This window comes from Sceloporus occidentalis, unplaced genomic scaffold (assembly GCF_023333645.1).
Source record: "Sceloporus occidentalis isolate IW3139 unplaced genomic scaffold, rSceOcc1.0.p SCAF_3, whole genome shotgun sequence".
Classification (NCBI taxonomy): Eukaryota; Metazoa; Chordata; class Lepidosauria; order Squamata; family Phrynosomatidae; genus Sceloporus; species Sceloporus occidentalis.
In genome coordinates this window covers 19,287,307-19,311,637 of record NW_028316983.1, presented here as the reverse complement: position 1 = coordinate 19,311,637, position 24,331 = coordinate 19,287,307, and the positions used below count along the sequence as shown (strand labels likewise).

At 41.5% G+C, this 24,331-nt stretch overlaps 1 protein-coding gene across 4 annotated transcripts in view; it reads right to left on the bottom strand.

Annotated features, from left to right (window-relative positions):
* Positions 1-845: 845 nt before the first annotated feature.
* LOC149315623 (bone morphogenetic protein 7-like) overlaps positions 846-24,331 on the bottom strand; it is a 121,868-nt gene continuing 98,382 nt past the window's right edge. The window contains exons 3-7 of one of the 4 annotated variants that reach the window (XM_089513773.1): positions 18,376-18,524; positions 11,567-11,779; positions 8,439-8,515; positions 7,543-7,653; positions 846-7,213 (exon numbers count right to left, since the gene is read on the bottom strand). In XM_089513773.1, coding sequence (XP_089369899.1) covers positions 7,064-7,213; positions 7,543-7,653; positions 8,439-8,515; positions 11,567-11,779; positions 18,376-18,524 — 700 coding nt within the window. In that variant the 3' untranslated portion in view covers positions 846-7,063. Of the gene's footprint in view, positions 7,214-7,542; positions 7,654-8,423; positions 8,516-11,566; positions 11,780-18,375; positions 18,525-24,331 lie in introns of all 4 variants that reach the window. The other 3 variants (XM_089513769.1, XM_089513771.1, XM_089513772.1) reach the window with 3 other exon arrangements.

Below are 24,331 nucleotides of genomic sequence, written 5' to 3'. Positions count from 1 at the left end.
GGAGTTTTCCTCAGTTAGTACTGGTATAAACATTTGCAAATGGTCCTAAAGGTTGTCCAAGCCTCTTGCAAAAGCCCACTTCCCCATAATTTAAAGCAGCACTGTCATATGTGATAGGGATCCCCCCAGTCTCCCACCTTCCTTTGGGTAACATGTGTGGAGGTTAGTGCTGGAAAATATGAGGTTGAGGGAAGTAGTGGTGCCACTTTATTCTGCCTTGGTAAGACCTCACCTGGAATATTGTGTCCAGTTCTGGGTAACACAGACCAAAAGGAATACTGACAAGCTCAAACATCTCCAGAGTAGGGTAACCAAGATGATCAAATATCTGGAAACCAAGTCCTATGAGGAATGATAAAGGAGATTTGGGTATGATAAGCTTGGGGAAGAGAAGACAAAGCTAACTTTAAATATCTCGAGGGATGTCATTCAGAATATGGAGCCAGCAAGTTTTTTGCTGCTCTAGAGATTAGAACATGAACCAGTGGCTTCAAATTACAAAGAGAGTTTCCACATAAACATTAGGAAGAACTTCTTGACTATAAGAGCTGTTCAACGGTGGAACAGACTGCCATGGATGGCTAGCGTATTCTTCTTTGGAGTGCTTTAAACAGAGATTGGGTAGCTATCATTTGGGAGTGTTTTAGTTGTGTTTCTCCACAATGGGGTTGGGCCAGGTGATCCTTGTGGTATCTTTCCGCTCTAAGAGTCTATTAGGTGAGGGGGAAAAATGAGATTTAAATAAAACAAACACATATATATGCAAAATGAATGTGTGTTTTTTTTAAACCATGTAAAACCACAATTATTTATTTGGTTAATTTATACAAACATCCATCTAAAAACAACTGCTCTAAAGAAAAAAAGACCCAAAATGTATATTCCTTTATTTATTTTTTACCAACAGTTGTTAATAAATACTTTATTAAATAAGGAAACAACATGTGTTCAAAGGAGAGATGAATAGGTATTTTCTTTCCTGAATCTGACTGAGAAAAGAGGAAATATAGAGGCTGAAATAAATAAATTTGATCTGCTTTTGTGAAAACTATTTACACAAACATGTACAAACAGTGGCGCTTACACAGAGATTCGCAGAATGCCTGCCATTTATTTAATGTGGGACATGGGAGGATGGAGAATAGGAGAAACTACCCCATTAAACAATATCTCCCAATAAAAACTAAAAATTGTAGTGAATACAGTGAAATACCTTATGAAGTGTGGCCTATCATATACAGAACATCCACCAGTTATGGACTGGAACACAAGGCACTAAGGTTCACCCATATATTATATACAGACACCCTCTGAAGGTGTTTTTTTTTTAATGTATTGCATTAGCATTAAAAGAAGCATCCAAGTTCCCTGAACAAGGCTCAATGAACCCCTAGAAGTATATAATAATACATTGAACAAACCTGTAATTATGTACCAGATCATTGTTCATCTCTCAGAGGATGAAACACTGGCTGTTTTGAACTAAACTCCCAGAAGCCCTAGGAAACCTGGTTCAAAGAAAGGCACATTTTAGAAGCTCTGCCACATCTAAATCCTCACTCTACCAGCCAAGCAGGCACCATTTCAAAGCTGTTTGGGAAGACAGAAAACATCACAGGCAACCAGTTCCATGTCTTGGGCAATCCTATATTAACATGCCTTTCAGGGCCTTTCTGTTCTCCTGATCATCCAGTTGGGCGCAGTCCTGCTCCCAAGAGCAAGAAGGCCAGGGTTTCCAAAGAAAACTGGAGAGGGTTCTCAGACATTTAATGATTGTGTAGAAGAGGGAATTTCAGCTGGTGTTGCTGATTACCTGGTGCCCATTCCAACTATGATTTAAACTGATTTGATGATTGGTTTATATGTGCATCGTTCACACTGGAAATGATTTCAGACCCAACTGCATTTGGTTTAAACTGAGGTGAAACAAGGCAAATGCAGTACCCCCCCCCCCCCCACAATGTGAAAATAGAAAATCACTGATATTCAAGCCCTATTGGCTTGAATGGCAGGGTGTGCCTGTGAGCACCACATTTTGTCCCCTTCCATTTACTACCTGTGTACTACCCATAACAAATTTGATGTCCATGAAAATGGAGGGACAACTGAACAAAAAAAAAAGCTCTTTTCAAAAATGGATCTTTTGGTGGTTCTTTTGAAGAGAATCAATTTGCAAGTGTGTTTAACAAGTGTGAATGACGTTTGGATCTCAAGCACACCGTGCTGGAGGGGAGGGGCTAATGGCACACAGGTGGAATCCATCTCACCCAGGTTTTGGGGGAATCTGCCATTCCCCCCCCCCCCCCCAGCGCTGAGAGTGATGTCTTTTGACTACCGTTGTGTCTTTATTTTTCATTTTTAAACACTGCCAAGTGGTCCTTGTGAATCAATATGCTCATGGTCTAGTTGTTTAGCATTTCCCCCCTGTTCTCCCAGAATACTTTCAAGAGGTGAGACAACTTTTTTGCTGCTTGGGGAAGCGGGTTTAGCCTTGTCCTTTTCTTTTTAAAAATTAATGACAGAATCTATGATCACCTGCAGTCCTGTAGGATCTCTAGAGTAATGGGTCTCCACGAGGCTGAGTGACTGGAAACAGCAATAGCAGATACACAGGGCTACACATACAAGTCCTTGTGTCTCCAGAATGATGCTTGTTTGTGTCACCAATGATGGGTAGATATGCATCCTATGATTGTCATTTAAAAAAAAAACTTGGGATGGATCGATTGCAATAGATACTGAGCAAGCATTACGTAGTGGTGCAAATCCTAGTGGGAATGACAATCGTGTCAGAAGAGACATGAATTCATGAAATAATGAAATCATTCGCTTCCATAGTGGGAACTACGCATCAACCTGATTTGATTCAGCAACTCGGTGTCGATTCAACTCACAAACCGGTTTAAATGCAAATACATGAACAGGCCCCCGATTTCATGTCAAGAAACACCTGTTGGGATTCCCTCTTCTACACATCTACAGGAGCCAGGTTCCGTTTTCAATCTGGCAATCCTAAAAAAAGGCAAGCAAGCAAGAAAAAAAAAGCAACCAAATCCAACTCCCACTTACTTTACTGCTCTGTTCACCCACTGATCTCAGGTGGGAGGAGAAAGTGCCCTCTTTAACACATAGGATAGGGGCCAAACTTGGTAGGGAGACCCATCAGATAGTTTGTCCTTGGTAGATGCCTGAACCTTTCGCCTGGGCATGTTTTCTAGCCCTCTAGAAACAGCTTTATGAAAAATTAAGCCTTTCTTTCTCAAGGCATCATTATAGTCCATTTGACACCAACATGCTCCTCTGACCCCCTATTTGCATGTTTACAAATCCCAAGTGATAAAGGGTTAACTGGGCCCATGCTTTAGGTCTCAAAACATGCCTACCTGTTTAAAGTTATTTAATTTATAATGATTGTGTTTAGGGAGTTGTAAGTAATGCTGTCTTGAAAAGGATGGGCATATCACCATGAAGACCAAACATTTTCTGTGAAGCCTTCGACCTCACATTCCCTATGTTCTCTGTTCCTCTTGGGAGGAGATGAGACATGGAAAACTACAGGAAAAGCTTCCATACAGTGACTCTACTGAGACTATCATGAGCAAAAGCTACTCATCACTTTCTAGTCCTCAGAATCCCTGAGCCCTTTACTTTGTCCCAAAGACCACTGTGGAAGCATGCAAGAAATCAAAGTAATGCAACTCTGCAAATATTTTGTACATTTATAACTATATATTTTCAAGGCTGCATTTTTTGTAGATGTGACTTCTACTATTTCTAACTGCTAAATAAAATATTTGGCGCGTGTGTGGGTTTTTACAATGGTCTGCAGGGCAGGAAATGCAATTCAACTATATCACTGACAACTAGGATTTCAGCAGTGATAGGAACTAATTAAAGTCAATAGTTATTCATTACGCTTAAAAAATTCTAATGGAAATGGGTATGTTAAAATTAATTTTAAAAATTAAGTTAGAATTTCAGCCTCGTCATTAATTTGTCAGATAAGAGATCATGCTAAAGACACAACAAATATAACAATTCCCAACTTATTATTTTTCCAAAGCCCAGTTCTCTTGGTTTTTTGAAAACTGTTTCTTGCTCTTCTTTAGTGTCCTGGGTCTGGTGCATTATAATATTTTAGCCTTGCTTATTGGTCCAATGTGATAGATTAATTAATTCAAGGTTTAAGAAAAATTAAACCAGCAACCAGCATAAGAGTAGCTTAGAACAAGGATTGGTTTTCTTTGTGTCCAGGTGGACTGCCTATGTTTTACATCAGAGAGTGTATACATGCTCCTCATCTGTCCCAGGAAGCTGAATTCTGAAGCTCTTACCCTGAGACTTTTGCTGGGATGAGATTATAAGGGAGGGAGGAAAACCAAAGCAACAGAAAGGTTTTTGGTGGGGTGGATGAAAAATGTATTTTCTCAAAAAAATCATTCAGCTGTTTCTTTCTCTCCAACATATGGAGAAGGCAGAGGGAATTAGATTATAGAAAGCTCCCCCCCCCCGCCCTAGCCGCCTCATTCTACAATGGTTTTATAGTGCAAACATTTAACGTAAAGTTAAATTGTGATTTATTTCTCCCCTTCCTAACATAAAGCATTGAACTAGATTTTTCAGCTTATTAACAACTAAATTAATTAGCACTTTTCTACTAACTTTCCTATTTCTGGATTTCAACAGTCAGCACTCCATGTTTTTAAGCAAGACTTCACAGCCATAAAGGTTTTCAGATAAGAAACACAAAACCCACCTCCTCCCCATAACACTTACCAATCAGATCTCTAGTGCTATTCATTTGTTTTATTACAAAGGACCTCACCAGTATGTCCATGGAATATTAGAATTTAGTTATGATTGTTAATAGTCCTTGTTGGATATATCCTCTGTGAGATTAATCCTTTTGAAAAGGCATGTAGTGAGCATCAATCCCTCTTCTGGCAATATATCCCATAAGTGAAGTATGTGTTGTGTGAAGACATACATTCAATGTCCTCTCCAAAAGCAACAAATCAGCTTCACTGAAATACGTACCTTATTCCGGTATTAGGACTAAAAAAGAAACTTTTCTCTCCCCACTGCACAAAAAGGTTTATAAAATTATAACACTCCTTACCCATGTGCTATTTTTTCCTAGAAGGAAAAGTCTTCAATGGACTAATTTTTCCTTGTAAGAAATGTCTTCTTCTCTGTAGATCATTTTAGTTGACCTTTGTACATTTTCTTGCAATTCTACAAGCTTTATGATATGGGACAACCAGTATTAAAAATGTGGTTTCAACAAAGATTTAGATAATGGCATATTATTCTTGCTATTTCACTTTCACCCCCTTTCCTAATAGCACTGGGAAGACATCGGCCCATTTCCTTTCACCTTCATTTCTAAACAGTTCATTTTGTAGCTTTCCCTTTGAAACGTTTGTGCCCAAACCCAGTTTTGAACAAGAAATAAAAACAGTGCTTCAAATGTAGATACAGCAATACTCAGCATCACAACAGCTGTAATGCATCTCATATTCTGGAAACGGTTTTACTTGTTGAACCAAGTAATGATGTTGGCTTTAATACCAACTTATTGACTCATGTTCGTTTTGTTAACCGCTACAGCTACTAAGTCTTTGTTAGACTCACCAGTACCTGCCCAATTTCCCCAACTTCTGAGCATTTGGTTCTTTTGAATTTATTATTCCACTCTAATGTTCTGAAGGTACCATCTATCTTTGGTGTTGCAATCCCTCTTAGTCCAGTCCAGTCCAGTCAGAACATTTAATAGGCATCTCGTTCACATCTTCATACACAGTAGTAAGATATTTTACTCTTTGCCCATTATGATCCTATGTGGAATGCTGTTGCACATTGCTTTCCAATCTCAGAGAGATTAATTTATGGTTTAGCTTCTCATATGCTTTATGCAATGACAGTATTTCAGCCAAGAAGATTAATCTGAGGTGTGACCATTGCTAACTGCAAACTTTAGTTTGTGAAGTTGGAATGACCCAATCAATGAACAGAGGAAAATTTAGGGAAGCTGAGAATGGCAGTATTTTCTCATTCCAGTTAAAACTGCATGGTTACTGTTGTGCTTAATTGTTGGTGAACAGGGAACAAGTCTTCAAATGTTACTGTCCATTCAAAGGAAATTGTATCACTTCACCCTGCTCCAGCCAAAGCCCCCAGTGTTTAATGGTATAACTCTGCAAGCGTACATGAAGTTAAGTGAATTGCACTGAAGATAGCTCACCCATGAGTCTACTCTGCCCATGCAGTCTGAACTACTACCAGTGTGTTTTGGATGGGAATGGGTAAACAAAGTGTGCATGTTATGTGTCACTGTGATTTTGGATTTATAGTGCTATCTGTGCTTTCCAGTGGGGAACACATTGGATAGCTGAAGGCACCAGGCTCAATGACTGGGACCTACTTTGCATAAACAGCACAACCGCTTTGGAAGAAAAGCATCCCAAACATGGAGCACCATGGGAAAGATGAAAATAATCATAACAACAACAACAACAAAAGGTCAGTATTCACATATCCCTAGTAATTTTAACAGAATCTCTGTTTCTCGCAGGCAGCATCATTCACACATTTTAATTCAAACAATTCATTTCTCTAAGAGTAACTTTGATAAGCCTATGCACATGTGTACACACTCAAACACTCATACACACACTTTTCTCACCACAGAGATGGCTATGTTTTTTGTTTTTTAGAAAAAGATTTGTTCCCCTTGACAAAGCACTTTCAGAGAGGTTTTGTTTGCCTTACAGAAATGCAGACCAATTTGCAAAACTGATCCTTGGTCCTTATTTTCATTGTGCATCAGTTTGTGGAATGATGTTCATTCAAAAGCAAAAGCCAAACTCACTCCAGAATGCCACTTCCATCTGGAATTCTTTCTTGACTCTATGGCCTTGTAAGAAATGTTCTTCGTAAGAACTGTGGCAGGGTTGTCTTGTTCTTTAGCAATCCATGTTCAAAACCAAAAAACTCCAACAACTCAACAACAGTACAACCTTGCCTATTTTGCAAACCATGTTGTCTTTCCACTGTGGGATGTTTAATGGCAGCCACAGGCTCGTACCACCATGTTTCGATATTTCTTCAAAATGACATTGGAGCTATCATCGAAGTAGAGGACTGAGATAGCGTGGAGCTGTGTTGGGGCACAGCAAGGCTTCGGCACAGTGTTGGGGTTTATAAAGTGAACCTGCAGAGCAAATACATTACAAGGCATCAGAAAGTTTACATGCATTTCCCACACTCAGAGGAACCTTTAATACCTAATACACATTTGCAAACTATTAGGGTATAGTGAATTGCTCTCCTTATACACCTTACGATGTCCCCCAGTTCAGTCCCTCAACCCCTGGCAGTTGCTCCCTTTTAAAGTACCCCCTCAATGAACAATTAGCAAATCTGATTTTGGGACTTATTAATACCTTCCAGGTTTCCTGGGAATCTGTTTGTTTGTTTGTTTAAAATTAACATGGAAGAGATTCTGCTAAAGAGATGAAAAAGATTTTAAAAGGAGCTTACCAGCGTTTGTACAATAGCATGATTTGTAGCATTCATGTATGAGTTTAATGGAAAGGCACATTCTCCTTCGCAGTAATATGCAGCATAGCCTTCTGGAGCAATTATCCAGTCCTAAGTTAGATCAGACAAAGCAAGAGAGAGGATTATATATAAAATATATAAGGGAACTCATTACTCTTAAATCTTTCCAAGCAGACCAGTATATAGAATACTGACTAAAGTATTTCAAAGTATTTGGGGAAACTGATCCATCCTAACTTCTGGACATACAATGTTAAAGCTGAATAGCAGGAAAGCAAGTCAAACACAGAAGTCAAGACCAAAGAGCAAATCAGGACCAAAGGACAAACCAAGAGTCAAAGCTGAGAATGAAGCCAAAAATATAGGATTGAAGTCAAGACAGGACTGGAGCAAATCAAGCCCTAAGGACAAACTTTAGGTCTTTCGTCCTATACTGTTATAGTGCCATGATTCCATTGTAAGTCTGACATTGTTGCATCCTATGAAACCCTGGGGTTTATAGGTTGCTGAGGCACTAGAGCTCTCCGGCTCAGAATTCTAGTGTCCCCTAGTCCAGGACAACTGGTCCTGTTTTGCTTCAGTCACACTGTTGGTTTCCATATGTAGGAATGCTACCACAGCCCCTTGGTGAATATGAACATCACAAAACTGCTCAATTCTATTTCCTGCAAATGTACATCCGCTTACAAAGATATAAGACTCTTACTAAATGCTGGCTAGTAGGAGTAGTAGTAGTAGATTGTTGTTGTTGTTGTTAAGGTTATTATTATTATTATTATTATTATTATGGAGGAGGAGGAGGAGGAGGAGGAGGAGGAGAAAGAGGCAGACATTATGATAACACAGAAGCTAATTCCTACCCAGAATAAGGTTACCTGCCAGCCGAGGTCCCTGAAACTGACATAGAGCTCATGTTTCTTGCAAGCTTGTCTCTGGTCGCTGCTGCTGTTCTCTGAATTTGGAGAGTAGGAGAAGGAGGATGGGGAGAAAAGCATCAAACCAGCATGTTAGTTCAAGCTGTTCAAATTTCCAGAAATGCTGAAGCCATGGAAAAAAACATTTTTTTCTGTTGTTGTTTTCTTAATACAGACATTTATGGAAAAACTGAAAACTGCAATATTAGCTCACACACCCTTTACAGAGTAAAAGTAATTTCCTTACCTTTGGAACAAAGAGTTCATAATATTTAACTCTGGCAAAACAATTATCATACACACTGCACAAATAATCCAGTTTGAGACCACTTTAACTGCCCTGGCTCAGGGAATCCTGGGAATTGTAGTTTATTGTAGCACCAGAGCTCTCTGACAGAGAAGGCTATATATCTCATAAAATTAAAATTCCCAGAATTCCCTAGCATCTAGCTACGGCAGTTAAAGCAGTCTTAAACTGGATTATTTCTGCAGTGTGTTTTGGACCAACGTAAACTTTTTTTTTAAAAAAAGTGCTTTTGCTACAAATAGAGCTACATGGTTCTTGACTATAAGGGACCCCAAAGCAAGGAGTTTTGGCCAGTTTGAGCAAAAAAGCAAAACAAAACATGCACAATAAAAACAGTCCTAATCATCAACACGAGTAAAACAGAGAAAACTATTTTGTCTTTGAAAGTTCTCCATAGCAAACATAATGCATTCATAGTTTTTTGTGGGTTTTTCGGGCTATGTGGCCATGTTCTAGAAGATTTTCTTCCTGACGTTTCGCCAGCATCTGTGGCTGGCGTCTTCATCTTTCTCTGCCCGAAAAACCCACAAAAAACTATGGATGCCGGCCATGAAAGCCTTCAACTTCACATAATGCATTCATTTTCATAAAATGAACTGAGAAATGGAAACCAAGACCAGGAGTCATACTGATCTGTACTGCACATAGTCTTACATAAAAATCCTCCTCTCACATCGTATTTAGAAAACATTTTCTTGCAGTAAATATGTCTTCAACATTTTATTCACCGTAATCATCTCCACTGGCTTTTTGTTTTTTCCAAACACAATTCAAAATGCTGGTTATGACCTTTAAAGCCCTGTATAGCTCAGCTCCATGTTATCTGAAGGGTCATATTCTCCCATATCAGCCAGCCCTTTTCTCTGTCCCACCACCCTCACAGGTACATCTGGTGAGAGCACAAGAGAGGACTTTCTCAGTAGCTATGCTAGGGTTTTTAGTGTGGTGAGCAACATAAAATTCTCCAGTGGACTTCTCTGAACTCTCTAGCAGAATGTTTAGAGAATTCTGTGTCCCTGTACTTCATGAAACTACAAATGGCATCAAAACTGGACATGTTCTGCCTGCAGAAGATAAGACTGAGGGGTAAAATGATTGTACTCTTTACTCAAGGGCTGTCACAGATAGGAGGGTACAGGTTTGCTCACTGCTGCCTCAAAGGGTAGGACTTGTGGAATAACACAAAAAAACTGGCCACTTCTTGAGATTTTTGTATTTTCTTTTGGGAATTTTTGACAAAGGGTCCTGGGGCACAGTTGTCCACCTCTGCTTCCTCAAAATTATTTTCACTAGTTATCTATGAGGGGGATTTTACATGTGTATAATTTATGCATATTAAGCATATGCACAGTTTCTCCCATTAGGTGCATATTTTTTTTCTGTAGCTATACTTTCTTTGAAAATGTTTCTGTTCCTCTTTCATATGAAGAAATGCAAGGAGCTACAAAAGGCACTGAAACCCTGACCAGTGAAATTCAGGGGCATCCTTCAATCTCATGAGCTTCTGAGATATCACCAAAAATGCCTTACCCACGTTCAAGCACATATTTGAAGCAACACATGGATATAAAATACAATCAGTAAAACAAATGAAATAAAAGTTTCTAGCCTTTAGGGCTGCAGAGATGAGTCTGAAGCTTCTTCATTCCTGTCCATGTGTAATCAAGAATACTGTGTCTCTTGATCTAGTATACTGCATTTATTAGCATGAACTGCTAGGCTTTTATTTATGAAATACTGGCATGAAAAATGCTTTAAATTGTGTACTAATGTTTACTATTGGCCTATTTTTAAAAATAGTCTTGTCCTGCCATCAGTAAGAAGGTCAGATGGTTTTCTTGAAGACCATTCCAGAATTTAGGCAAAGCTAGGCACATGTCCGGACATCATGCCTCAAATATTGGCAGGATGAAAAGTAAAAAAGGTGCTGTAGTGGTCAATTTTGGAGTTCAGGTGCTCATTATAATAGTTCCCCTAATAAGACCCTCAACAGAAGTCCTCACTTCCAATTGGATATATCAACAAACAAAGAGTTTTTTTTCTTTTCACTACAGACATATATTTTGTAACACTAATGGGATTTGATTACCTAATGCAACCCTAAGCTATCTTCTAATAGTTTGCATCAGAACAGGGATAATTCACAATAATATATTAATACTAGAAAAGATCCACTTCCTCCCCAGCTGCTTGCATCTGATGAAACAGACTTAGATCTTAAACACACCACAGAAATAATTCCGTTTGATGCCATTTTAATTGCCATGACTCAGTACTAGGGAATCTTGGGAAATGTAGTTTGCTGTGGCACCAGAGCTCTCTGACAGAGAAGGTTAAATGTCTCACAAAACTACAGTTCCCAGAATTCCCTAGCATTGAGCCAAGAAAGTTAAAGGGTGTTTTGGACCTTAGTCTGCAAAAGCTTGTGCTACCTCAGTCTCAATGGTGCTACAAGATCCCCTTGCATACTACCCCGGCTACTGTGATGCCTGCAGCTCATCTTAAGGAAATCAGGAAAGCCTGAGAGGGGTGGCAAATGATAACATTGTCCATGCTGATCAAAAATTGACTTTGTGAGGTTTGGCCACACTACAACCCTGACAAGCCCTCTCCCAAAGATCTCAGTATTCAAGCAGGCTCATTTTGGAAAGGCAGTCAAAAGGTACAGGTTGCTCTTATCTGTGACTATTGTGAATACAGTTTGAGGACAGGGATGAAACTAGAGACTACTTCATCACTGTTAACACAATTCTCCATCATTAATGTTATGGAAAACACACACCTACTGCTTGCATACCTCCAAGATTTGACACCCGAAAAGCTTCTTGGTTCTTTGGTGTCTTCGATCGGTTCTGGTTGCGCTGTTTGCCTCCTGCCGAACGAATACTTCGGAGATGCACTTCAGTAGCTTTGAAGAAAGCCACTGTGAAAGGCTGTTTGTTTTGTGGGCCATGCCTTCCAATTAGACCAGCTAATGTGGGGTTGATGCTTTGTCCTAAGGACAGAAGAGGGAGCAGAGGAAAACATGTTACATTTGGTTATGATAAGGATTTCCCCTCCCTCCCCCCCGCCAGCTTCTATTAATATAGGAATAGTAAAAGCCAGATAGACTTACAACCTCTGTGGCCAAAGTGCTAACACCCTTACCATGCCCTTCACCATTTCACAGATGAAAAATGGGAGACTCGTGGTCAAGCAACACCAGAGTTTGTGGTCAAGGTAGCAAAACTGATTAGTGAGGAAGAGAATACACATGATAGGAGAAGCTGCAGCAGTTTGCTTTTTCCTGAGCCTATCAAAAAGTATAAGAGTCTGCCCCCTCCACTCATCTCCCCTTTGCTGCTGAGTTAACTGAGCAGAAATAACTTTTGCACATTAAGCTCAGATTGCATGGTTGAAGTAAATGGAGGACTGAGGAGATAGTGGGAACAACAGAGGATTAATCAGGGCCATACCTGCCAATCAGGACAGTAAAATAGTATGCTTTCCATATGTCCAACTATCCCTTAAGATTTTTTTCCCTGAGATTAATGCAACTTCTCTCTCAAGGGATGGCTCTGCACAGCAAACTTCATTTTCATATCTCAGCATGCAAACTGGCTGAAGCAAATGCTTCCGCTAAACGTTACATCATGCCAGGTCAAGCTCAATATTAGAGTTCCCTGCTGTTCTTCTTTTTTTTTTTTTTAAAGAGGGGTTTCTGTGAGTTCACCAACCTATAAATTGATGTGATCCTATAAAAAGGGACCATAAAACCATAAAACCAAGCCCAGTGGAACACTAAATTCTCATTGAAAGGTTATTAGCTGAAAACAAAAATGCTTCGTCTTAAATAAAAGGCTGATGCAGCCCCAGATTGAATGCACTGGAGGGTAACCAATGCTGTCTTTCATACTGGATAGGCACACTGAATTTGGGAATACACAAATCTTCCCCAAACTAGGATCCTAGAATCCTCCACCACACTGGCAGAAGAGTTCCAGGACTTGTACTTTCCTACATTTTTCCCTGGTTCAGTGGCTTGATCTGAATGCTAGAGCATAACTAGACAGAGTAGAGAGCATGAACACTGGCCTATTGTTATCTAATCAGAATCCTGGTATTTATACCAGGGCCCCTTTCATTCTAACAGTTATAACACTATGGAGATTCTCACGCAGCCAAATAAACCGTCCTTTCCCTGATGGGATAAGGTTGCCTTACGGGTTGCTATCAAGTGTTATTGCACACCAAAATGCCACCAATGATGCCAGGCGACTGCAACCCCCAGGCAGCCTATCCCCTAGCTGCACTTAGCCCACCAATTCTGAAATATGGAAGCTTTCCAAAATCAACGGGCAAAGTGTGGCTGGGGGATGGGTTGTAGTCACCCGGCTGCATTGGCAGCGTTTGGTGTGTGATAACACCTGACAGCAACCTGTAAGGCAACCTTATCCTGTTGGGGAAAGGGTGGTTTATTTGGGCATGAGATAATCTCCCATGACTCTACTTTAGCTGCTATGGTCCCACCCTATGGACTCCTGGGACTTGAAGTTCAGGGGTGATATTAAGAATTCTCAGCCAGAGAGGTCTAGTGCCTCACCAAACTACAACCCCAGGATTCCATAGGATACAGACATGGCAATTAAAGTAGAATCATAGTGCTGCAATTGGGTAGTGTGACAGTTCCAGGCCTGCCAAATCCAAAGTGAAGTTAATGTATCAGTAGTTTTTTGGTGTTTTTTTAACAGGCTAGGCCTCCTTTCACACATCCCATAAATACAATATTGTCTTCTTTTACTTATCTTTATTTAACTTCTTTGTATTTCTTGCTGTCTGAATTTTATTTACTGCCAGTCATGGATGGCAGTATGGTGTACTAAAAATTTGCTTATATATACTTTGAGCATGAAAATGCTACCCAGCTAACTATGCATGAGGTAATTCATGAGAGGTCATTTCATGCTATCTGTTCTAGAGAAGAGTTTAGATCAGCAACTCATAGTTCAGAACATGATATATTCTGTTCCACAAAATTTCCCAACAACTGGCCAAAAGGTACTTAGACACAGGGAACTGAGTCTCAGACAGCAAGGTGTCACAGCATAGCCAACTCTTCCATCTGCTCTTCTTGGTAAAATGTATCTTTTTTCCCCTACCCATGTCCCTGCCACTATGGTCATTCCCAAATCCAAAGATTTCTTATTGCCTGTTGCGGATGACCATATAACCACAGAGTTTGAAAGAACCAGATGGGCCATTTAAGCGCTCACCCTTTCATGTAGGTATGCACAACTAAAGAATTGCGGAAAGATTGCCATCCAATCTGTGTTTAAGAACCTCTAAACAAAGAGAGTCAACCACCCCCCAAGGCAGTCTATCCTATGATCAAAGAGCTTTTACAGTTAAGACGTTATTCCTAATGTTTAGACAGAATCTCTTTTCTTGGAATGAAAATCCATTAGTTTGTGTTTTAGTCTTTTGGAGCAGCAGAAGAAAAAGCTTCTCTCATATTCCACATGATAAACCTTCAGGTACTGAAACAGGACTATAATATCACCAAGTTAAATGTACTCTACTCTCTAAGTCATTCCTCAAATAGCATGGTTTCCAACCATCTGGGTCACCCTCCTCTGAACACACTCAGGTTGATCTTAGTCTTCCCCATTCCAGTTCTTACACTGCTTTGCTTGTGAGTGATGTTTCCAGTATGAGAACCGATGTGGTGTAGTAGTTTGAGCACTGGACAATGACTCTAGGGATCAGGCTTCGAATCCCTGCTCAGCCATGGACACCCACTGAGTGATCTTGGGCATGTCACACCCTCTCAGCCTCAGAGTAAGGGAAAGGCAAGTCCTTCTGAATAAATATTACCAAGAAAACCCTGTGGGTCGCCATGAGCTGGAAATAACTTAAAGGCACAGAAAAACACAACAAAGATGTTTTTCACTTGGTGAACACCTGGAGAGCCAAAGGGTGAGAAACACAGCCCTAGAGAGAAGCATCTATCTATCTATCTATCTATCTATCTATCTATCTATCTGATTTATATCTAGCTTTTCTCTCAAAGCTGAGACTTGTCCACAACTAGATTAAAAACAGATACAAATAAAAGCACAAAGACTCCAATATTCAAATGTAGTTAAACAAATTATATTAAAACCTAATTGAATTTAACATAACATCAATAGGAAAGAACAGCATCCGCCAGTTAAAGTTCTCCTTAACAGCCAGTCAGTTGCTTAAAAGCACACCTGTGTTTATACATTTGATTCAGCATGTCTGATGCCAAATCTTTCTTTTTTCCTTCACCTTGGTTCCAAGCAAAGAACCATTTTAAAATAAAATTATCCAAATAAATCAATCTTATATGTGCCAAGTATTAATTGCATTGCTGTGCCTCATTCAGATTGGAAAAGGGCACCGTGATGTCAAATGCCCATCCTTGAACTATTTTTCCTTTGAACACTACAATTCAGTGCATAGGTTCTTGGGAATAAATCCCATTAAATTCAATGGGGCTTCCTGCCAAGTAAAGGTAAATTGGTTAATGTTGGAACAGAGCTTTCCCTTCCTGTGTAATGAGACAAACAGGATGTGAAGTTGCAGGCAAGAAAGCAAGTAAATCCTACAAAGTCAGCTGTTGATCCAATACAATATATTTCCTCATGGAGGAAAGCATCAGCAACCTAGAAGATGACAGAGCGCCTGAGGCAAATGAATTACTTTAGCCTCACTTGCATTGCTATACTTTATCCAAACTCTCTAAGGGTAAACAAAGAGCCTTTAAAATTCTCTGTTTGCTATCCTTGCAGGATCTAGTTGGCGTTAATACAAAGGAATATGGATGGTTGTTATATACAAACAAATATCTTTGGCTTAATTTCCAACAACATTCTAACCAAGTCTGGAGCTGGTCTCAGGCCAATGCCATGTGTACCACTGCTAACCATCCATGAGCTATTCCCCAATAGCATGGATGGGCACCTTTTATACTTTTGGTCTTGCTCCTGAAACTCTGCATGGACTGGCAAAAATACATATACAATACATAAATGCACACACAAAACACACACACACACACACACATGCATTTCAGGCATGGCCAGAAGTCTGTACTCAAATTTATAAAACAGTTATTTTTTAATGTTAAACAAAACATTGAATTAGGCCCCTGTGACCTATTTAAAAACTCAGTCACCACTCTTGGAAGCTTCCAGGAGGAGCAGTTCATCCCTGCACATTTTTCCCCAGGAGTATCAAGGATTACAAAAAAGTGGAGGGGGATACATTTTGCCCATTTCTGCCCCACTTTTGTAGGGAAAATAAAATCCTGGTTTGGGTTCCCGTATTTTCCGGTGTATAAGACGACCCCCAGCTTTTCCATTTAAAAGTTAGAGTTTGGCATATATTTGGCATATAAGACTACCCCTCTTCCAACACATGCTAAGACTAAGAGATGCCTCAGAGAGGGGTGTCTTTTTCCCCTCAGCACACTTGGGCTGCATCCACACTGGAGAAATTATCTGGTTTGGCACCACTTTAACTCTTTTCTGGCTCAAGGCTATGAAATTCTGGGAGTTGGAATTTGTTGTGGGCCCAGAGTGGACCCCACAACAAACTCCAACTCCCAGAATTCCATAGCCTTGAGCCAGGGCAGTTAAAGCGGAACCTAACTGGGTTATTTCTCCAGTGTGGATGCAGCCTTCCTTTCCTCCCTTTCTAGTGCAAAATCCTCATTTCGCGCCATTGAGGTGGGTCCTTGCAGCACCACAAAACTCACTCTGGGGTTTAAAAATAAAAGATCCACTCTTTCCCCTTCCTTTCCCCATCTCTTGGTTTTCCTTCTGTATGAGTGAGTGAGAGAAGGGCCAGAGGAGGATACTTTAAGGAAAAGAAAGAAAGAAAGCCAGGCCTCTTTTTTTTTACCCCCCTTTCAGGACCTGGCAGGGGAAAAAAGGAGACTCCCCTCCGGCCCCAGCAGCTCGGGCTCCGCTTTCCCCATTGCCTTGTATTGCTTTGCCTTGCTTGCAAAATGGTGCAGCTGCGAGCTTTGCATTGCTCCGCTGCTGCTATGAACCCAAGGAGCATAGGAGCATGAAATGGAGGATGGGATCCAGGGGGAGACAGAGGAGGAGGAGAACTGTGGCTGCATCCACACTGGAGAAATAAAGAGGTTTGGCAGCGCGTTAACTCTAGGTCTGGCTCTTTGCTATGGAATTCTGGGAGTTGGAGTTTGTTGTGGGGCCCAGAGCAGAGTTCCAGGGCCGTTTTTCAGCTCCTCCCACCATATGTGGTGACCAGTCTAGCTCGGAAGTTTCTGCACCTGGCATATAAGACCCCCCCAACATTTGAGAAGATTTTTCAGGGTTAGAAAGTCGTCTTATACACCAGAAAATACGGTACATTATGCTTCCATAGGGTGCATCTGCACTGTAGAAATCATGCAGTTTTGACACCAGTTTAAGTGCTGTAGCTCCATCCTATGGAATCCTAGGATTTGTAGTTCTACATCTTTCTTTAAAGGAGGAGCCCACAACTGAATACAGTACAGTCAGCCCTCCGTATCCACAAATTCTGCATCAATTGATTCAACAAACTAGTCTGAAAATATTTTTTTAAAAATCCCAAAAGCAAACCTTGATTTTACCATTTTAGATGAGGGATGTCATTTTACTACACCACCATATATAATTGGACACGAGCATCCATGGATTTTGGTACCCATGGGGTTGAGGGTCATGAAAACAAACCCCAGTAAATAAATAAGGTCCCACCTTACTGGGAATAATACCACTCTTGACCTGGAAACTATGCTTCTATTAGTGAAGGCTAAAATAGCACTTGCTTTCTTTGCTGTAGGATCACACTGCTGGTACATGTTCAACTTATAATCAATAAGAATCCCAAAGTCCTTTTCAAATGCAGTACTACTGAGCCATGCATCTCCTATCCTAAGCCTGTACGTTTGTTTTTGTAGCCTTTTGAATTTCATTTCATTTCTGCCCATTCTTCCAGTTTATCAAAGTCCTTCCAATGTGTTAGCCAACTCTCCCATTTTTGTATTATCTGCAAACTCATTAAGAACTCCCTTCACCCCATTATCATAGTCACTGATAAAAATGTGGAAGAATAATGGCCCTAGGACAGAATCCTGAGGAACTCCACTGGAGATGTCCATCCAGTCTGGAGCGCAGTCATTGATAAATGCACTGTTTTCCAATCAATTATGAATCCATCTGAAAGCGTTCCCATCTATCCCCCATTTAATCAATTTGCTACAGTTCTATAACAGAGATTAATTCAATAAAAGAAGCCCCAACCCTTAGTTTGCAAAACCTCAGTCTCTTATAGGTCCCCTCATTTACTATACAGTGAAGCCAACTTGATTGCATATAAGAACCACAATAAATTATAACAGTTGCTAGTTACTTTGAGACAGGCTTGGGATACTAATAGTAACCAATTAAGAAGTAACTTTTCAAGCTCTGGTGAATGGATAGAAGTGAACAGGGTATCAGAAAGTGAGAAGTGAAAACATCACCACCAGTCATAGGCTCAGCAGTGAAACTGAAATGGACTGAGTCATGTGAGTTGTTCTTTGAGACTCACCATCTATACTCTCCACTGATAACTGCAAGCCGAGATTGTGCTGTGGATTTACCACCCAGTGATTACTAGTTGCAGTAATATCGAACACCAGCCAACCTTCTTCTGCTGCCCAAATGGTCCGAGTGTCAAGTAAGAATAAATCTGAATCCCTAGAGAAAAAAGTGAAAAATTAGGGAGGGGAAAATTTTAAACCACTTTAAAAATTAGCAAAATATTCACCAAAAATTAATCTAATTTACTAGATGTAAACTTAAATGTTAAACATCAGTGGACTTGGGTCGCAGCTATGAGAGATTACATTATTAAAAGTAAAAAATAAAATGAACCTATTTTAGTTTTAAGCAAATAAATCAAACCACTTACAAAAAAAATGCACAACTGATATAGATCCAGTGTTCTTCAATTCCACATAGGATTTGTGTGTATCTGGCTTATTAGAGTTGTAGGCCACTTTCTGGCATGGCTTTTAATGCTAGCTTCCATCAGGATTTCTCTAGCTCTAGGCAAGAAGTATGCAGCCTTCATGATGCAATTGGACTGTAACTCCCATCATACCACACTATTGGCTATGGGTGATGGGAACAGCAGTCCAACAGCTAGAAGGCTGCGCATACCCCAGTCCTGTCCAGGCCCCAGGAAAGACAGTTAAAGGAGTCTGAACTGGCCTTCAGGAGACAGTGCACTAGTAATGGCTGGTTCTTCAATAGAATAAAATAAACATATTAAAAAGTGTGTCTTCTGCAAATCTTCCAAATTCATGTCCACATAAAAATCATACAACACCTTCAGATATACAGTCAGGGTTTATTTTTGTTTTGTTTTTAAAAAAATCTTGTCGGTCAGAACCCCAGTGAAGATACTTTTGTCTCATTTCCCAAACTCCTTCATAGGAGAATCGTAAAGTGAAGGTTGTTTGCTAGCACTGATGTAGAAGATTTTTCCCCCCACAAGTAACCTCTCAGCTAGAGCCTATATTTCAATCAGCCGCAAGCCACTGCAACAGAAATATATCTCAACCAATTACTATACAGCAGTCACAAAAGATAGAATCCAGAATACATAAGAACACCTATTTTAATACAAACATGTGAAATTGTTTATTCATATACAGAGGGACACAATAAAAATGTTAATATAACACAACCAAATGTTTCAACAGTGTCTTAAAGAGTGGTACAGACCTTTTTTTCCAGAAAAGATAAAGGCAACATAAATAATGAGGCTGCCTGTGGAACACATGGAAAAGCACCAATTAGAAAAACACATCAAAAAGATTTTTTTTTAAAAGCTCATAAAAATTTCCTAAAACAACACTCACGCTTCAGTATCTGCCTTGTAGATTCTATGAAGGCCAAATTTCCACTGTGGAAGTTAAACTGTGGTTTAAGTGGAAAATTGGCTTTCATAGGATCCAAAATATAGATATCAAAGGATGAAAGTGGTTTTAGAATATTTTCATTAGCTTTTTATCTCCTTGATGTCATTTTCTAAGTTGTCTTTGGCTGGTTTAATATTTTTATTGTATCAGTGTTTATAAGATTAAATTACTGAACATTTTTGTATCAAGATAGGGGTTTTTGAATGCCATTTCTTTTGTAACAGGTGAGAATTTTCCCCACTGCTTTGCATTTTTCAAAGAAAATTGAATTAAAAATGCATTGCTTTCTAATTACTAGCAATGCAATAGCTGCTTTTACATGCAATAAAAAACCTAGGCCATTCCACACTGTCCAGAAAACTCAGCTTATCACTGGAACTTCTGGGTCTGTGTGGAGAACAAACTGTCCACACAACCAGCAGCCATAGTGGGCTGATATTAGCAACACTGTCTGCACACTCCCCAAGAGACTCCCCTCCCTCTTTTCTGGAGCACTTAGAACCATAGAGCTAGAAAAGATCCCAAGAGCCATCCAGTCTAACCCCTGCCATGCAGGAATATACAATCAAAGAACCCACAACACTATTTAAAAACCTCCAAAGGCAGTGTGTTCCACTGTTGAACAGCTCCAACTGTCAGGATAGTCTTTCTAATGTTTAGGTGGAATCTTTTTTCCCGTAGTTTGCATCCATTGCCCTGTGTCCAGGTGGTGAAATACACGGACATAAAGGAGCAGCTTCAAGCCACATTGGAGGTGCACCACTTATAGGATGTACGCCTCCAGTGTGGAGTGAAGGCATCCTGAGGCTGCACTCTGGTCCTTTAGACCAGAGCAAAAAGGAGCCAGGATAATCCTGTTCCTAGTGTTGCGGGTTGAGGACCGCAGTGGCAGCCCATTTTCCGAGTGAGTCATGCAGTCGCTGTGGTCCCAGCCCATTTGCAGCCGGAGCTCCACCCTCAATATGATATCCCTTCAAATGTTCAAACATGTCTATAATGCCCTAGAGCACAGGGCCCCATGTTTCACCAGTTTTAGCCCCATGCATCAGTCAGTGTGGGAATAGAAGAAGAACATTGCTTTTCCATGCAGACATGGCACGATTGTGACTAAACTGCATGCTGAAACACTTTTCTCTTGCTTTGCTCCTTCATTGCCATGAACAGGTAAATAAATAAAAAGTTGAGTTTTGCCCTCTTGAGCAAAAAGGAATCCTGCCTAGTTGCACAACTAGTAAAACTATCTTCTCAGGTGCGTTTGGTGGAAAGAAGAGAAACGGCTTTTCAGTAGCTGCTCTCAAGCTCTGGAACTCCCCCCCTAGGGAAGCCAGGATGGCTCCATCCCTGCTGTCCTTCCAGCAGCAGGTAAAGATGTTTTAAGCCACCAGGCTTTCGCATGACATGGGTGCTGTTTTGTTTTTGTTTTAAAGAGTTTTAAACTTTAAAATTTAATAATGTAATTTTAAAAATTGTTTTAATTGTTTGTTTTTTAAACTTGTATTTTGCATGTTTTATAGTGTTTTAACTTGGACAGTTTTAGACTTGTTAGCCGCCTTGAGTCCTTGTACTGGGAGGAAGGTGGGATATATATATATATATATATATATACACACACACACACACACACACACACAAGGTTTCTTTTTGGCTTACAAATGCAGTCTTGTTTGAGGCTATATGCCACAGTTCCAAACTCAACAACACATTTGTTTAGCCAGCTATATTAGGGGGCAGCCTCCATGAAGCTTTTTATCATGCTTTGCAAACATGGCCAGTGAATGGACACCAGTCCAACTGGACAACTGAAACAGATACAAAACTAGTCACATTGAAAACTGATATGTAATTTTAAAAAATAATATCAAGACACTGGAGCTTATCGCACAGGCCCTTGGGAACGGGCCCAGCACAGAGGGATATCACTCATTTTACTGCATGGGGGAATGCTGCTGATGCCGCTGGAAGTCCCCGTTCCATTCCCCATCCATCCCAGAGGAGGCGATTTTCAAGAACTGTTCAGAACACTTCTTGAAAATCGCTTCCTCTGGGACAGATGGGGAATAGAATGGGGACTTACGGTGGTATCGGCGCCCTTCTCATGTGCATTAAAATGAATGATAGCCCCATTCCGTTCCCTTCCTGCCCCCTTCTGCTCCATGCCGGGCCCATTTCCAAGGGCCCATGTGATAAGCTCCACTGTCTTGAGAAAGCTTACACAGAAACACACACGCACAGAACACTTCAGGCATGCTGAAGTGTTTGTTTCATTTCCTCTTCTTAAACTCTAAATAAAAGTATCTTTGTTTTGGGGCTATCATGTTTTAAAATATTTGCAATCCTCCTAATAAAAAGAAGTAAATTTTCATGTGACATATTTAATTTATTTGATTCACACATACAGTGATATTTCCTTGTTCTTGTTGTTCTTCCACAGTTCCTGCAAAGGTACTCCAACTCCAAACTACAACTTGAACCATGAAAAAGCAGTTTTCCTAATAGTGGAACCTCAAATTTTACCATTTTACACAGATAAGTGTACAAGATAAGTAATTAGGGATGAATACAGGGAAACACAGATCATGTTGATTTGAGTATCTCAGTGTTCAAACAGGAAAAACTGGTTAATGATGCAATGTCTTTGTGTTAATCTGGCATTTTGGAATGCAAATAGGGTTGCCATCATGGAGGACCTCCAAACCGGGACAAATGTAGGACCAGGTTTGAAAATGTAGGACTTTTTTTTTTTAATTTCCTGGCTAGGAAATTAAAAAAAAAGTCCTACATTTTCAAACCCTGTCCTCCTCCTCCCGGCTTCGGAGGACGCCTAGGCTCTCTCCCAAGCCGGGAGGAGGAACAGGGGCCGCTTGGAATCGCGCCGCGGTTCCAGTGGCCTCTTCCTCCTCCCGGCTTCGGAGGACGCCTAGGCCGCCTCCCAGGCCGGGAAGGGGCGCGGGGAAGCTTGGCACCATGGCGATCGCCACGGTGCCAGGCTTCCTCCTCCTCCTCCCGGCCTGGGAGGGACCCTAGGCCGCCTCCCAGGCCAGGAAGGGGCGCGGGGAAGCTTGGCACCGTGGCGATCGCCACGGTGCCAGGCTTCCTCCTCCTCCTCCCGGCCTGGGAGGGACCCTAGGCCGCCTCCCAGGCCAGGAAGGGGCGCAGGGAAGCTTGGCACCGTGGCGATCGCCACGGTGCCAGGCTTCCTCCTCCTCCTCCCAGCCTGGGAGGGACCCTAGGCCGCCTCCCAGGCCAGGAAGGGGCGCGGGGAAGCTTGGCACCGTGGCGATCGCCTCGGTGCCAGGCTTCCTCCTCCTCCTCCCGGCCTGGGAGGAAGCCTAGGCCGGCTCCCAGGCCGAGAAGGGCGGGGGGAAGCCTGGCATCGCGGCGATCGCCGCGGTGCCAGGCTTCCTCCTCCTCCTCCCGCCCTGGGAGGGCTCCTAGGCCGGCTCCCAGGCCGAGAAGGGCGGGGGGAAGCCTGGCATCGCGGCGATCGCCGAGGTGCCAGGTTTCCTCCTCCTCCTCTTGGCCTGGGAGGGAGCCTAGGCCGGCTCCCAGGCCGGGAAAGAGGCGGAGGCTGCTCCTCATCGCGGCGATCGCCGCGGTGGGAAGCGGCCTCCTCCTCCTCCCTGGCCTCGTGGAGGCCTTGAGGACCCCACGGCCGGAGCTCCGACCGCGGAGCTGCCTCGAAGGCCTCGCTGGGGCCCGGGAGGGAGCGTCTCCGCGGCTGGAGCTCCAACCGCGGAGAGCCTTCCCAGGCCTCAGCAAGGCCTTGGAGCCGCCACGGGGCCTGAGGTGGCCGCGGTGGGCGGGGCCGTCCCGGTTTGGGCGCCAAACCGGGCCGGGACCGGGACAGCACCGCCCAAACCGGGATTGTCCCGCCCCCCGGCGGGATATGGCAACCCTAAATGCAAAGGGATTTTATAACACCAGTTCATGCACCTGAGGAAATAGCCCAAGTCTATGAAAGCCTATTTTACAACTTCTTTCACACAGTTAGTGCTGCAAAATCCCTTTGCATACTGATGTTGCCACACTCGTACAGACATTTGCTATCTCACCCTACAAGCCAAACAAATAGTTCTATGTAAATTATATTGCTTTTTATAGCAAATGTGTACCACACAAGTATAAACTTAGATAGTGTGATTGTTTGTGCAGGCTTGATAATTGAATATCCAAACATGCCCAGCTTCATTTACAGTCCTGTTTTGCTGACTTGCATGCAATGACTTGCCAAACATCTTGTGAACACTTTGCATAGATATTTGCATAGCTAATTATTTGAGGCTGGTTTCAGTGGAGGCAAAAATAAGACCATCTGTGTGGTCATGAGACAGTTTCTGGGTCCTTGACACATTCATGTAAATGTTTGTTGTTGTTGTTGTTGTTGTTGTTGTTGTTGTTAAATTCCATCAAGTCAACTTTGACATGGCAACCCTATGGATGAGAGACCTCCAAGACACCCTGTCATCAAGATCTCAGATCCTGGAAACTCTATGTAAATATTATTACTAGCAATTTTTATCATTTATAAAGTACCTGAGAGAAACCCATTGGACAAAATCTAATAGATGATAATGGAAG